We start from the raw sequence: 16,395 nt of genomic DNA on the forward strand, positions 1-16,395 counted from the left end.
GGGATATCATAGAACTAATGTGTAGGAAGGAACTGCAGACGGTGGTTTAAACTAAAGATAGACACAAAAAGCTGGAGTACCACAGCGGGACAGGCAGCATCTCTGGAGAGAAGGAAAGGGTGACGTTTCGGGTCAAGACCCTTCTTCAGACTGGTCTGAAGACTGGTCTGAAGAAATGTCTCGACCCGAAAAGTCACCCATTCCTTCTCTCCAGAGATGCTGCCTGTCCCGCTGAGTTACTCCAGCTTTTTGTGTCTATCTTCGGTTTAAACAAGCATCTGCAGTTCCTTCCTGCATATATAAAAAACATTTCTGCCTGCCATCCTTTTTTCATTTACCTTCTGTATAATATTGGCCTGTTGGCTTGTTCCCACATGCCAGAATCACATCAGCAACAAACTATGCAGTCATTGTAGCTTCTTCACTCCATCAGAGAAATTCCTTTTGTTCCACTCATGTTGCACTGTTAACTTGATCACCAGTTTTTGTCTTCCCTGAAATGTTAATTATTTTTCCTTCCACAAATTTTTCCTTCCTGCCCTGTCTAGTTTTTACAGCATTTTCTATTTTTGTATCTCATTGGCTCAATTTCTCTTATTTTCAAAGTTCAAGGTCTTTTATTGTCATGTGTACCAATTAAGGTACAGTGATATTCGATTTACCATCCAATTTCTTTGTGGAAATCACCTATGCTGGCCAGGTCCCACAACATTACCATTACCATCAACAGCTCATCACACAAGTCTGAAGGATGGTCCTGTCCCAACCCTAAATATCGTCTGTCTGTTCCCATCCCAGATGCTCCCCGACACACTAAGTTTCTCCAGCACTTTGATTTTTCTCAAGATTCCAGCATCTGCAACTTCTTGTCTTAGTTACACAAGTCTTTCGGCTGAATCTGCTGGTAGCTGCCCCCCCCCCGATGCCATTTCAATTCTCCTCGGACATTTCCTTTGTTCTGCATATTACTACTTCACCTTCTCTCCTACTGAAAACTAACTTGCATCTCTCTTTTTATTCCAGTTTGGATGAAGGCTCACAGACCCTAACCATTGACTGTTTCTTTTTTCCCCAGCTGCTACCTGATTTGCTGTGATTTTCTATTGTTTTCTGTTTGTGTTTCAGATTTGCAGTGTCTTTTGAATTTATTTTTCATTTGCATTTCAAACTAGGACTAGAGTTTTTAGTTCTGTACTGTAATCACAGTAATGTTTTCTCATGGTGAATATACATTTTAAAACGTCAAGAAACTATACATTATATATGCTGAACTTTTTCTCCATATATTTTTGTGTTCTATATTAAGGTATCTCTGGTTGGTATGCAGTGAATCTTCCAGAAGTAGTTGCTTCTAATCAATCCTTTGGCGCTCCACTGAATGTGGGTGGCGGACTCGAGCTTTCAATCCAATTTGCACATCCCAGCGATAGAGAGCGTGTTATGATGGCTGCAGAGGCATTGGAGTGGAAGACTGGAATGAGCGGAGATGAAGCCGACAACTGGGAAACCATAGAGAGCAACATGTCACTATCAATAGCTGTACCACGAATATGGCTCCCACTGCACTGTGTACTATTGGTTGGACATGCACATCTGGATAAACATACTTCCTGCTATCTACGTTACAAATTCTATGATAGAGAGGCTGTTTGTACATATCTTCAAAAGCCAATTCTTACTGATATCAAAAGCCATGTAACTGTGAGCTTTGACCAGGCAAATACTATATTTGTGAAAAGAACCCAATCATTGCTTTGGTACCTAAAAGAAGAAAGACTAGAAGTTCAGGTGTGGATGGCATATGGAAAAGACAAGGTTCAAAGACCCCATGATACGGACCGGCTGATTGGATATTCATTCATAGATCTATCAAAATTGACAGAGAAATCTTCAAGAAAGATTACAGTTAGTGGTATGTATATTGCTTTACAAAGCAAATTGAATAAAAATATGTAATGAGAATTTTATTTCTTTCCAAAATGTGGTCTTGCTGCCGCCTTCAGTTTTAAAAATAAAATAGAGTTATGTCTTTGACTTTTTGAGCCCTGAACTATGTATCTGTTTAACCTATTCTTTTGTCTCATTTTACTTTCAATCAAAAAAGAAACTTAGGAGTCCTATGTTTAATTGCTCGTTGCCTTTTTATGTGGAAGGAAAAATAGATTTTCTGTTAGAAAGGGTCTTTCTCAAGAATGCTCTCCCGAAACGTCACCTCTCCATGTTCTCCTGAGATGCTGCTTGACCCGCTGAGTTACAAGTCTTTAAAGAGTTGCTGTATTTCTCATTTAGTCAGATGTCTGAGTCGATGATATTTTCGGCAAACCTTCCTGATCCAAACCAGATTAAATGTGGCCCAGTGGGGAATCTGAGCAGCGTGTCCATTCACAAGCCCTGTTCTGCAAAATCTGGACCATCAAAGATAAATGTAATTCCTAAAAGAAAAACACAACTACATGAATAAGATTCCTGAAATTTTAAGACCATCTAAAACCTGATATTTCAAAACTTGTGTTAAAGGAGGAGTTGTATGTGAAACTAGCTCAGGAGAATGAGATGGATATAGAGTGGTTGGTTTATGTAGTGGATAAAGGTGTGGAAGCATTGAAAATCACAATGAAAGGAGATGGAAGAAAATAAAAAAATATTGAAGTGGTTGAGGTTACTGATGTAAATGGGCAGTGAATGATAAGAATAAGTGAAGTTCAACTGAGACAGATGCATGTTTCATGAACAGGGGGAGGCTGAAATGATGGGGCTTATGGGGTGTTCAGACTTAATTCCTTAAACATCTCTGTTTCATCTCCTTTTCTTCACACAGGGCCTTCTTTAAAATCCACTTTTTAATCAGTTGTTTGAACACTAGTCCTAATTGTTTATTGGCTAGGTTTTCAGTTTTCTCTGAGGACTCATTGAATACTTTTTTTGCATTAGAGGCAGGTTTTTGCTCATTTCCAAAAATAAACCTGATGCAAAATTGAAAAATGATCCAGAGAAATTCCAAATTGAAAATGTCTCTCCACTTAACGTTGTTTTTCTTTTACAGGTATTTATCCACTTTTTAAACGAGGTGCTTCTGACCTATCAGGTGCAGCTCTGCGCTTCTATATCACACTCGTACCAAATGATCTTCCATCTTCGAACACTAAATATACTTCTGAGAGAATAAGCTATTCAGACGATGACCACGATTATGAATGTGATGCCAAAGAAGATGTTCCGCTCATTAATGAAACAGAACAAGAAGTAAGAGAAGTGCAAATTAATGATGAATTGCCCACAGACTCTAACCTTGAATGCAATAAAGTGGCTAATGAGATTCCTGGGATGGACCTGGCAAATACATTTGCAGTGAATGTCGTAGTGGAGAGAGCTATGCATCTGAGCTTGAAAGGTGAGTTTCATATTTTTATGAAGTGTAAATATAGCTATTTATTAAATTTTGAGGGTGGCACAGTGGTGCTGCTGTAGAGTTGCTGCCTTACGGCGCCAGAGACCTGGGTACAATCACAACTATGGGTGTTGTCTGTACGGAGTTTCTACGTTCACCCTGTGACTGCGTGGGTTTTCTCAGGGTTCCCTCCCACACGCCAAAGACACACAGATTTGTAGGTTAATTGGCTTCTGTAAATTGTGAATTGTCCCTGGTGTGTAGGACTGCTATTACACAGGGTGATCGCTGGTTGGTGTGGACTTGGTGGGCAGAAGGACCTGTTTCCACACTGTATCTCTAAAGTCTATAAAGAGTTGCTGTTGATAATTGTATTCACTTTTCTACTCAGAAATGTATTTATTAATTTTGCATATAATCATAAAAATGGGGTAGCTTGATGAGAGCAAAGTACATCACATAGTATAAAACAGCCTGCCACACGATTGTTTTTCCTTTAGCATTTTGTAACACTAAAGTTGTTTTGGTATAGTAAGTAAGATATGCAATGGTTGGTGAAGAAGACAAAATGAGCAGCAACCACTAATATGCATAAGAGTTAAGAGTTTCTACAAAATTCTGTGCTTAATAACAGACAGTGGTTGATGAATAGCTCACAGCCCTTGGTGGATGAAGTCTCTCCCACGGTTATATTGTCTTCAATCTGCTCTCTTCTTTCCTGTCATCCCAGGCAGTCTTTAAACCTGTGCGAATCTTTCTTCTTAATCAATGGTTAATCCCTAAGGGCCAGTCTTTGTTTAAGCTCTGCAACATCTCCTTTGGCAATTACAAAACCAAAGACCTTCATTGCAATTGGCAGAAACACCAGCACAGATTGGTTTATGTAATAACTGCACACGTTAACCTTGAACTTAATAAAGCTTTCCATCAGCCTCATAGTTTTACAACTATTCACAAATAAAAAATCAAGAGGGTCTGTTCGATATCATTGGACCCAACAGGGTTGGTATTGGTTTAATATCATGTATCAAGATACAGTGAAAAACTTTCTTTGCGTACTATCCAGTCAAATCACACCATTACAAGAATGCAATCAAGCCATGCACAAGTACAATTGGTAGTGCATCAAAACCTGTTCCTGTTCTAATGTCTTGGCGTCACCATTAACCAGCAACATTACTGAGCCAGACATATAACTATAGGTAGTTCTGCAATAGCAGGATAGTTGTGTTCCTTAGAAACCTCACTTTACAGAAAATTGTGTTATACAAACAATTCTGCCACTGGGGAAATGGAATTGGGTGCTAGAAGGTTTCAAACTTGCAATAACAAGTTTATTTTTCCTGCAGGATTTTCAAAAATACTTTTAATAGCTACAAGTTTATATTTGTTTCTGCAAGCTAAAAGTACTAAAAACTGTATGTGGCATTGTTTAATAGTGTCATTGCACAAGTGTCAGTAGAAGCAGTGAAAAAAGGCACAAAGTGCTGGAGTAACTCAGTGAGTCAGACAGCATCTCTGGAGAATGTGGATATGTGACTCTTCGTGTCGGGACCCTTCTCTGATCTCAAGATGCTGCCTGATCCGTTGAGTTACTCCAGCATTTTGTGTCTTTTTTGGTAAACTAGCATCTGCAGTCCCTTGTTTCTAATTGGCTCTATTTCTCCCCTGAACCAAATCGCGTTATTATCAACGTGATACAAATGGTGATTACTGATTCATAAAGCGCCTTGCATCCAATTTGCGTTTATAGAAACGCGTGTCACAACAGAAATGTCCATACAAAAGAAAGCCAGAAGCCGATGGTCTGATGGTGAGCATTTGCCTTTGTCTCACAAAGTTCAGTGGAATATTCTTCATATGCCTGAAAGAATGCATTACCAAAAATTAGTTCACCTGTTTCACTGAAACCTATTTGTATTCATCCCCTAGATAGCTCATTCGGGTACATCATAATTGAACAATTTTACTTGTCTTGTTGTTATTGCCTTCAATTAATGTTTGTGAAGAATGTCGTGAATTAAATGCTGTTAGTTTGATAAATTCATCGTACGATGTAATGCTGAATTCATTCAATTAACTCGGATATCATTGCTAGCCTAATTTGCTATTCGAACAAGTAGTAATTGGATTTTTGTTTCACATTTTATGGCTTTCTTTTTCTTAATAAACCCCTTGGGGTCAAGGTCATTTTACATTCATTCCAATTCTATATGTTCTCGAGTGGCCGATGAAGCTAATGTGAGACTGTTTCGCAGGCAGGGTGACAGGTTGAGAGAAAATGTGCCATTTCCACAATTTATGTTGGGCAGCTGAGCGATCCCCACAAGTGTAGACGAGGTTCTTAATGCCATTCTAAAACTCTCCCCCATTTTGACTGCTGCTTTGTGAGTCTGGTATTGGATAAACAATGTGGCCTGCCCAACAAGAGTGCTCTAAATGTTTCTCTGGAAACTTGATATGTTGGAGCTCGGAATAGAGTGCCTGTTTCGGAAGTTTAATATTGGCATGCAAGTGACGAGACCTGTCTATGACAACTGACTGAATGTAATTAACACCTTGATGCTGGGGTTGGTATCCTGGAAGAGGAGATAATGTTGGTTCATTTATCCTGCCAATGATGTGGAGAACTTTATTGACACATGGTGGTACCTTTCCAGAGCACTGAGGTTCTTGCTGTCGAGTCCTGTGCCTGAAGTATACCCAATGGCAGTTGTTACCCAGAAGATCATTACCGTTGCTAGGTTGGAGGACTTGATTTTAATATACTTTTGCCTCAGATCCAGAGGCTGTTCTTGGATACATGTACATGAGGCAATAATAATAAACCAATACAAAGCTGGGAATAACCTTGGTGGTGGAGTGGAGGAATCACAGGTTGAACGCTTTCTCATTTGTCCTGTACATGACTCCATCTGGGTGCATATTTGAGCCGAGGTGCAGCATTGTGGTGAGAAAGGGAATGAGGTGGGAATGGAGTGCGCTCCCCCCCTCCTCCTCCCCCCTCCTCCTCAGCCCCCTTATCCCCCCCCTCCCCCACTCTCCATTCACCCAATTCATCCCCCCTGAGCCCCCTTTAAAACTCCCCCAAACCTCCACTGCATTGGTCTAACACCCTCCCCGTACTCAGCCACTCCATACCCACCTCAACCCCCCCTCACTCACGCACTCCATTCCCACCTCAACCCCCCCTCACTCAGGCATTCCATTCCCACCTCAACCCCCCCCCTTAAAACTCCCCCAAATCTCCCCTGCATTAACTGAAATTGTGATTAGAATTTTTTTCAGAGCCCCACTCACGCACTCCATTCCCCCCTCAATCCCCCTTAACTCCCCCAAACCTGTGCTGCATTAATTTAAATTGGCTTCAGGCTTTTTTAAGAACTGCACTCACCCACTCCATCCACACCCCCTCAACCCCACTTATCATCCCCCACACAACCCACCTCAACCCCCTTATCTTCCCCTCAGCCCCCTTATCCCCTCTCTTCCATCCCCCATTCACCCAATTCATCCTCCCTGAACCCCCTTTAAAACCCATTTCTCCTCCGCCCTTCAAGAAATGGGTAAATGGGCAAAAAGTCCAATCTTCTTTCTCTTTATTCTCCTGCGGTCGGGGCAGTCGAACCATCAGCAGTCGGGGCGATCAAAGCTCCCACAGCCGGCGGTCGAAGCCGCCGCATTGGGCGATCGGTTTCCGCATCGGGGTGATCGAAGATCCCGTGATAGTAAGTCTGCAGGCTCCCTGCGAAGGAGCTCCTGGTCGATCTCTAGCAAAGGCCTCCGACTTCTCGATGTTAGACCGCAGTGCGGACGGAGATACAATACGGAAAAAAAATCACATCTCTGTCGAGGTAATAGATTAGAAAAATTGTCCTCCAACTCCCCACCCCCCACATAAAACAAGTTAAAGAACAGTAAGAACATACATGTAACACACTATTTAAGCACAAAGAAGGAAGGGACAGACAGACTGTTGGCGAGGCAGCCATTGCGGTGGATCTAATGTCAGAATTGCATTTAAACACAATTTGGGTCATTTTCAGGAAAGCTATCTCTTAATGTCTGCTGTTTCAGTAAGGGAGTTTCATTACTGTAATATTTCATCAGAAACAGATCTAGTGCAAGAGCCATCTGTTTATTTGTAGCACAATCTTGTGCATGTGAAACCAAGCCTTATGGGAGTCTCAGGAGCATTTAAAAGGCACAAATGAACCTTTGATTTGTTCGAATTTTACAGTAATGAATGGGAGTGGATGGATTAGAGTTAACTGACTTTTTTATTTGTCAAATTTATAGAACCTCTCAGTCAGTCTGACACGTCTTGCTGAAGCAAACGACCCATGCTGCATTTTCGTTTTTAACATTAAATGTTAACCATATAATAACCATATAACCATATAACAACTACAGCACGGAAACAGGCCCGTTCGGCCCTACCAGTCCACGCCGACCACTCTCCCTGACCTAGTCTCATCTACCTGCACTCAGACCATAACCCTCTAATCCCCTCTTATCCATATAACTATCCAATTTACTCTTAAATAATAAAATCGAGCCAGCCTCCACCACTTCCACCGGAAGCCCATTCCATACAGCCACCACCCTCTGAGTAAAGAAGTTACCCCTCATGTTACCCCTAAACTTTTGTCCCTCAATTCTGAAGCTATGTCCCCTTGTTGGAATCTTCCCCACTCTCAAAGGGAAAAGCCTACCCACGTCAACTCTGTCCGTCCCTCTCAAAATTTAAAAAACCTCTATCAAGTCCCCCCTCAACCTTCTACGCTCCAAAGAATAAAGACCCAACCTGTTCAACCTCTCTCTGTAGCTTAAGTGCTGAAACCCAGGCAACATTCTAGTAAATCTCCTCTGTACCCTCTCCATTTTGTCGACATCCTTCCTATAATTTGGCGACCAGAACTGCATACCATACTCCAGATTCGGCCTCACCAATGCCCTGTATAATTTTAACATTACATCCCAACTTCTATACTCGATGCTCTGATTTATAAAGGCAAGCATACCAAACGCCTTCTTCGCCACCCTATCCACATGAGATTCCACCTTCAGGGAACAATGCACAGTTATTCCCAGATCCCTCTGTTCCACTGCATTCCTCAATTCCCTACCATTTACCCTGTACGTCCTATTTTGATTTGTCCTACCAAAATGCAGCACCTCACACTTACCAGCATTAAACTCCATCTGCCATCTTTCAGCCCACCCTTCCAAAAGGCCCAAGTCTCTCTGTAGACTTTGAAACTCTACTTCATTATTAACTACACCACCTATCTTAGTATCATCTGCATATTTACTAATCCAATTTGCCACACCATCATCCAGATCATTTATGTAAATGACAAACAGTGGACCCAACACAGATCCTTGGGGTACTCCACTAGACACTGGCCTCCAACCTGACATACAATTGTCAACCATTACCCTCTGGTATCTCCCATTCAGCCATTGTTGAATCCATCTTGCAACCTCACTATTAATACCCAACGATTTAACCTTCTTAATCAACCTTCCATGTGGAACCTTGTCAAATGCCTTACTGAAGTCCATATAGACAACATCCACAGCCTTGCCCTTATCAATTTCCCTGGTAACCTCTTCAAAAAATTCAAGAAGATTAGTCAAACATGACCTTCCAGGCACAAATCCATGTTGACTGTTTCTAATCAGGCCTTGTTTATCCAAATAATTATATATATTGTCCCTAAGTATCTTTTCCATTAATTTTCCCACCACAGACGTCAAACTAACAGGTCTATAATTGCTAGGTTTACTTTTAGAACCTTTTTTAAACAAAGGCACAACATGCGCAATGCGCCAATCTTCCGGCACCATCCCCGTTTCTAATGACGTTTGAAATATTTCCGTCATAGCCCCTGCTATTTCTGCACTAACTTCCCTCAATGTCCTAGGGAATATCCTATCAGGACCCTGGAGACTTATCCACTTTTATATTTTTCAAAAGTGTCCGTACCTCCTCTTCTTTAATCCTCATAATTTCCATCACTACTCTACTTGTTTCGCTTACCTCACATAATTCAATATCCTTCTCCTCGGTGAATACCGAAGAAAAGAAATTGTTTAATATCTCCCCCATTTCTTCCGGCTCAGCACATAGCTGTCCACTCTGACTCTCTAATGGACCAATTTTATCCCTCACTATCCTTTTGCTATTGACATATCTGTAGAACCCCTTGGGGTTTACTTTTACATTACTTGCCAAAGCAGCCTCATATCTTTTTTTCGCTTTTATAATTTCCTTCTTAAGATTCCTTTTACATTCTTTATATTCCTCAAGAACCTCATTTACTCCCTGCCGCTTATATTTATTGTATATCTCCCTCTTTTTCCAAACCAAGTGTCCAATTTTCCTGGAAAACCATGGCTCTTTCAAATTATTATTCTTTCCTTTCCACCGAACAGGGACATAAAGACTCTGTACTCTCAAAATTTCACCTTTAAATATCCTCCATTTCTCTATAATATCCTTTTCATAAAACAAAAAGTTCCATTTCACTCCTTTTAAATCCTTTCTCATCTCCTCAAAATTAGCCTTTCTCCAATCCAAAATCTCAACCCTTGGTCCAGATTTGACCTTCTCCATAATTATATTGAAACTAATGGCATTGTGATCACTAGACCCAAAGTTTTTAACATCTCAGAAAAAGTATGAAGTATTTAGAAATCTAAACTGACTGCATATTATGAAGAAACTTACAGTAATAGTTAGCTTATTAACATAGAAACATAAAAAAATAGGTGCAGGAGTAGGCGATTTGGCTGATCATCCAAAATCAGTACCCTATTCCTGCTTTTTCCCCATATCCCTTGATTCCATTAGCCCTCAGAACTAAATCTAACCCTCTCTTGAAAACATCCAGTGAATTGGCCTCCACTGCCTTCTGTGGCAGAGAATTACACGATTCACAACTCTCTGGGTGAAAAGGTTTTTCCTCAGCTCAGTCCTAAATGACCTGCCCCTCATTCTTAAACTGTGACCCTGGTTCTGGACTCCCCCAAAATGGGGAACATTTTTCCTGCATCTCGTCTGACCAATCCCTTAAGAATTTTATATGTTTCTATAAGATCCCCTCTCATCCTTCTAAATTCCAGTGAATACAAGCCCAGTCGACCCATTCTTTCATCATATGTCAGTCCCGCCATCCCGAGAAATAACCTAGTGAACCTACGCTGCACTCCCTCAATAGCAAGAATATCCTTCCTCAAATAAGGAGACTGCACACAATACTGGTCTCACCAGGGCCCTGTACAACTGCAGTAGGATCTCCTTGCTCCTAAACTCAAATTGTCTCGCAATGAAGGCCAACATGCCATGAGCTTTCTTCACTGCCTGTGGTGCCTGCATGCTTACTTTCTGTGGCTGATGTACAAGGACACCCAGGTCTCGTTGCACCTCACCTTTTCCTAATCTGATACTATTCAGATAATAATCTGCCTTCCTGTTCTTGCCACCAAAGTGGATAACCTCACATTTATCCACATTATACTGCATCTGCAATACATCTGCCCAATCACCCAACGTAACCAAGTCACCCTGCAGCCTCAGCATCCTCCTTGCAGCTCACTCTGCCACCCAGCTTTGTGTCATCCGCAAACTTGGAGATGTTACATTTAATTCCCTCGTCTAAATTGTTAATATAGTAAATAACTGGGATCCCAGCACTGAGCCTTGTGGCACCCCACTAGTCACTGCCTGCCATTCTGAAAAGGGCCTGTTAATTCCTACTCTTTGCTTGCTGTCTGCCAACCAGTTCTCTGTCCATGTCAATACCCTTTCAGAACACTTTCAGAAGCTATCTTTAATCACTGTGTATCCACAAACTTTCCAGTATTTTTCGGTAGCTTGAGTCATGAGGGAATTTGATTGCAAATGTATCAATCTTTAAAAAGTGAGAAGGTATTTCTAGTTATTATGGTAAATGTGGGAAATGGAAGAGGTCTTGCTGAGAGGGTACCGGGAGTCATGAACTTAAAAAGTTGGGTAATAATAATGCTTTGATTACTCCCTGCACTTTGGGCAAATTTGTTTGAAGGCAGATGAACCAAGTGAGTTGACATTGACCTTTGGGACTAATGTAAGGAAGGAAAGTTCCTATACATGGGAGTCTACATTCTTCAGACATTGATACAAAAAATGGGGGGAAAAGTGGAGAAGGATAGCATCATTTAATTTTTTTAAAGTAACATATATATCAATAGGGTAGAAATAATCCCACGGGTAGGGATAAATGTTAATAAAGCATTAGTCGCATCAATATATGTAGTCAAAAGACTATCAAACAGTAAAAAGACGGTAGTGGAACGATAATTCAAATTACTTAGCAAGGAGAAAGAGCAGATGAAGTTACATCGGAAGATAAGATTAGAAATTATATAATTACATCTACACAGAGTGTAGGTATGAAAGTTATTATGGCAAATGACTGAAGTGTAAAATGGGGATAGATCACTCCAGGAGTAATCAGTTGGAATAATTTTTGACATGCTTCGTACCCCAATATTCAGGCATGTGAATTTTCCACAGATTTCCGCGTTTTTTAAATCCATTTTCCGCGCTTTTTGCATGATTTCCGCGTTTTTCACTTTGCAAAAATCGCATTTACCAACGGAGAAATCGGATCGGGAAAATAAAATAAAATAAACGATGTATAGATTTGTAATGCACACTAGGGTTCCGCTACAGGTCGCTAGTGGTTCCGCGAGAAATCCCCCGTGCCCTGGAAGTCTCCCCGAAAATGTGGCGCCTAGGCTGGGCAAGGCAGCCAATCTCGACCTTATCGGGACTTCCACTGCCGGTCGGTGGGTTGAATTTGCAACCTGCGGTCGGGGCTCTGGAACTCCAGCCTAGCTGGAGCCAGCAAACCTATCCCCAGAGCCGACTTGCTTGGCCGGCTGGATAAACCAGGAGTACCAGAAAATCAGTGGTGGGACTGCAATGAGTAAATATTAAATTTAAGTGCAAGATTATATAACTAAATTAATTAAGACAGGGTTAAAATATAAAACACAGCAGAAAAGCCAATTACCACCTTTATGGGCTGATTATCAATTAATGTGTGAATTTACTTCAAAATATTATCAGTATACAGTGACATTCACATTATTTTGCAATGTCTGTTTTTACTTTGAAATGCACTAAAAGAGGCTTGAAACAGGTAATTTGGTGTGTAAATTTTCAAGATTTTTCCAATATTTTGACCCCCGCTGTACGCAAGCGCTCGGCTCATTTCCTCTTTTTATTTTACCTCACTCACACATGCCTGAATATTAGCAATTAGACTGTGGTTCATGGTCCTGAGTCTCCCTGAACAGAAAAACCTAAGTTACTATATCTCTCAAATATTTAAGCACTTTTATCCATGATAAATTAGCAATACATGAATAAAGTGTTTTTAAGTTCCTGGTTGGCCAAACCGTTGGTTAGTCGGTATTTCTGTTGGGCAGCTTCGGAGCTAACTACAAAGAAAGTATTACATATTATTCATTTTACTATACATGTAAGTTTTCTTTGTCTCTCACAATGCCATTGCTGACTTCATTAATTGGTTCTTTCACATACTCTTTATTTGTTTTTTTTAATGGTGATTCAGAGTTTAATCGTTTCACTTCATGTGCATGTATATCACCATGTTACAGATTAATCTAACATTTGAAGGACCTTTGTTTCATCAGGGATTGCGTGCAACTTGAGTCTATGTTTTGTAATGAAACTGTAAGGCATAGCCTAATCTCCTATCTTCTGCTTGTTGCTGATAGTCTGTAACTGTGACCTTTCTCAAGCCATGGTGTCCAGGCCATAATGATGTTCTGAAAAAAACCCTCTTACCTTTGCATTTATCTGTTACAATTATTATTTTTTTAGTTTCAAAGTTTTTGTACATGGTGTTTGAAAATATAAGTTTGCATTATCACATGTGTCACATTGCATTTTAATGATGTTGAGCCATCATTAAAAATGTTCACATAGATGCCCACTTTTCAATATCCATAGCATAAACAGAAAGTGCTGGAATTACTCAGTCTGGGAAGGAAAACAGAGTCAACATTTCGGGTTGAAGACAAAAGAGTTCTGTCGATGCAGCCTGACCTGAGTATTTCCAGTAATTTTGTGTAGGAAGGAACTGCAGATGCTGGTTTAAACCGAAGATACCCTCACCCAAATCACAAGTAACCTCTGCATTCCCAATCTCTCCATCGATTTAAGACACTTAAACCAATTTTTCATTCTACTTTTCACAATTTATGTTCATGAATTAGGCTTTGCTATGAATGAAACAATTTCTGAATATACGTACAGATAACAGCAACTTGTGTTGGCAGTGATCGGCAATAGTGAGAAAGACAGTGACAAATTACAAGATAGTAATAAGCTTGCATACTGGTGATATAATTAGGAAATACATTTCCAATCAGGCAAGTCTGAGGCATTTCCTTGCAGTAAGAAAACTGATGTAATTAAGTCTGCCAGTCAGATTCTAGACATGACTAAAAGGCATGAGTATCAATCCCATTGTGGCAGCTGGAGGAATCCATGTAATTAAATAAAGTTAGATTTTTTTTTTTAAATAGTCTTGGGTCATAATTACTGAATCTTCTTTTTTTTTAAACTTAAAAATTATTAGCAATTTGATTTTCTAATGTTCTTCAAGGAAGAAAATCTGCCAACTTTGCCCAAATTGGTTTATATGTGACACCAGACTTATGCACGTCATCAACTTAGTTTGGGGCAATTGATAAAAATAAAACAAATCTTGGAAATCAAAAATATAAATGCAGTGGAAGAGCTAAGGGATCTTTTTGAATAACAATACACAAATCATGAAAAATAGCAGGTCAGGCTGGCAAGGTCACACTATAGGCGAACCAAGCACCAGGGTTTATTTCTAGGAGGATGGAATAAAAAATAGGAAATTACAAGAAACCCTTCTTAATAAATTGTATGAAAACATGATTAACCTGCACCTGGAGTACTGGGTGCAATTCTGTTCACGGTATTATAAAAAGGATGCAGAAAATGATAAACAATGATTTGCTTGGGTAACACCTCAATTGAGATCCTGCAGGAATGGGTGTCTCTATTTTTCAATGATGAGGAAGGGTACTTGGATGGGGAGGAGTTTGAAAGAGTATCAAATGGAAGGCTTTTGAATTATGAAGGGTTGGAAAAGAAAAATTGAGAAAAAGAAAACAGATATAAAATTCACAAGAGGTTTGTTAACCTAGTAGATGTTTTTTTAGAGATACAGCGCGGAAACAGGCCCTTCAGCCCACCGGGTCCGCGCCGCCCAGCGACACACACTAGGGACAATTTTTACATTTGCCCAGCCAATTAACCTACATACCTGTACGTCTTTGGAGTGTGGGAGGAAACCGAAGATCTCGGAGAAAACCCACGCAGGTCACGGGGAGAATGTACAAACTCCGTACAGACAGCGCTCGTAGTGAGTGGTGCCATGTGAGACTTGCTTTCAAACAGTGTTTGAGGCAAATAATTTGGAAAGATTTAAGGGGAGGCTATGTAGGGAAAGCATAACAAAGGATATTGCTAATGAAGCTGCATTACACCTAGAACATGTGTTCTATGTGAAGAAATTTGAGTAGTCTGTAAATACTGACCTGCACTGGTTTAACAAAATGGTCTTTCTTTGGGATATATGTTCTTTATCTTCCGTAACAATACTCTGGACAATTGAAGAAAAATTATTTCAAAAATATTTTGCCTGAATAGCCACAGATCACCAGGATAATTTTGCAAGATTTTGGTTTGTGTTGCAAAAGTGTGAATTAATATGTGAAAGGTATAATTATAGAATTTTCAAAAATAGTACTGAACTTATCCATAGTAGCCTCTGAACTTTAGCTGATCTTTCTACGTCTGTGAATCTAAAAATAAGAACGCATTTTTGTTTGCTGTGCAGGATTGGTTTGTGTTTAGTTCTTTGAAGTTCAATAGTTTTTTATGTGTTCACTCCACACTTACTATCTATAAAACTATGTTTTTAAAGGATGTCCCTTGACAGAACAAACTGGAGTTAAACCAAGTTGCTATGTATCATATTCTACACCAGCCAGTCCAACTCCTATAAGCACCCATCCGATAGAAAATGCCTGCAGTCCTATTTGGGAACATCAACAACAAACAAGGTAAGTGTTTATTGGAATTTTAAAACGTAACTACGGCTAGATTTATTAAGGAATTGAATCTGCACTGTTGCCCTGAATGATTAATGAACTACTTTGCACTTTTGCAATGTTATCTTTAGTATCTCCCCATGTCCTATTCCTCATCAACATGCTACCTCTTGGTGTAGAGATGCTGCGAGTTGTAAGCTGTCTCATTGCTCCTGCAACCCAGGTTATGTTCTGATCTTTATTACTGTCTACATGAAGGTGGCATCTTTTCCCTTGACTGCATGTGTTTCCTCTGAGTTCTTCAAGTTTCCTTCCCCATCCCCACAACTTGCTAGTTATTAGGTTAGTTGGTTACTTTAAATTGCTTCTGGTATAGTTGACTTTTCAAACGGTCATGGGAATGGGCGTAAGAGAGACAGTCAGTTATAGAGAAGTAAGTGTAAGAATAGGTACAAAATGCTGGAGTAACTGAGAGGGATAAGCAGCATCTCTGGAGAGAAGGAATGGGTGACTTTTCGGGTCAAAACCCTCCTTCAGAGTCTTCTGCTAGCTGCACAGCCCATTTAATTCCTTGGTTGTTCTTGGTTACTGTCTCAAGCTTGTAATCGTACAAATCTGTTCCCTTTCTTTCATCTTGATAAGCATTTCCCATTTCTAGTCTGATTTACCCTTCTCTTCCTCATGGACGCTGATTTTGTGGGTGCTGAGGTGGCTGATGAGACCAATGAGCAAGCCAAAGACTTTTCCATATGTGGGGCGTCTTTGTGGACTTGCGATTCACTGTACCAAATTGAATACTTCCCCTTTATTTTGCATTGTCACGAGGGCTGGTAAGG

At 40.2% G+C, this 16,395-nt stretch overlaps 1 protein-coding gene across 1 annotated transcript in view; it reads left to right on the top strand.

Moving 5' to 3' along the window:
* Nucleotides 1-16,395, top strand: part of c2cd3 (C2 domain containing 3 centriole elongation regulator) — an 86,424-nt gene that overhangs the window by 44,241 nt on the left and 25,788 nt on the right. Inside the window, exons 23-25 of the mRNA XM_078402150.1 lie at nucleotides 1,307-1,912; nucleotides 3,044-3,391; nucleotides 15,433-15,571. Of these exons, the coding sequence (XP_078258276.1) occupies nucleotides 1,307-1,912; nucleotides 3,044-3,391; nucleotides 15,433-15,571 (1,093 nt within the window). The remainder of the gene's footprint in view (nucleotides 1-1,306; nucleotides 1,913-3,043; nucleotides 3,392-15,432; nucleotides 15,572-16,395) is intronic.

Source organism: Rhinoraja longicauda, chromosome 7 (assembly GCF_053455715.1).
Source record: "Rhinoraja longicauda isolate Sanriku21f chromosome 7, sRhiLon1.1, whole genome shotgun sequence".
NCBI lineage: Eukaryota > Metazoa > Chordata > Chondrichthyes > Rajiformes > Arhynchobatidae > Rhinoraja > Rhinoraja longicauda.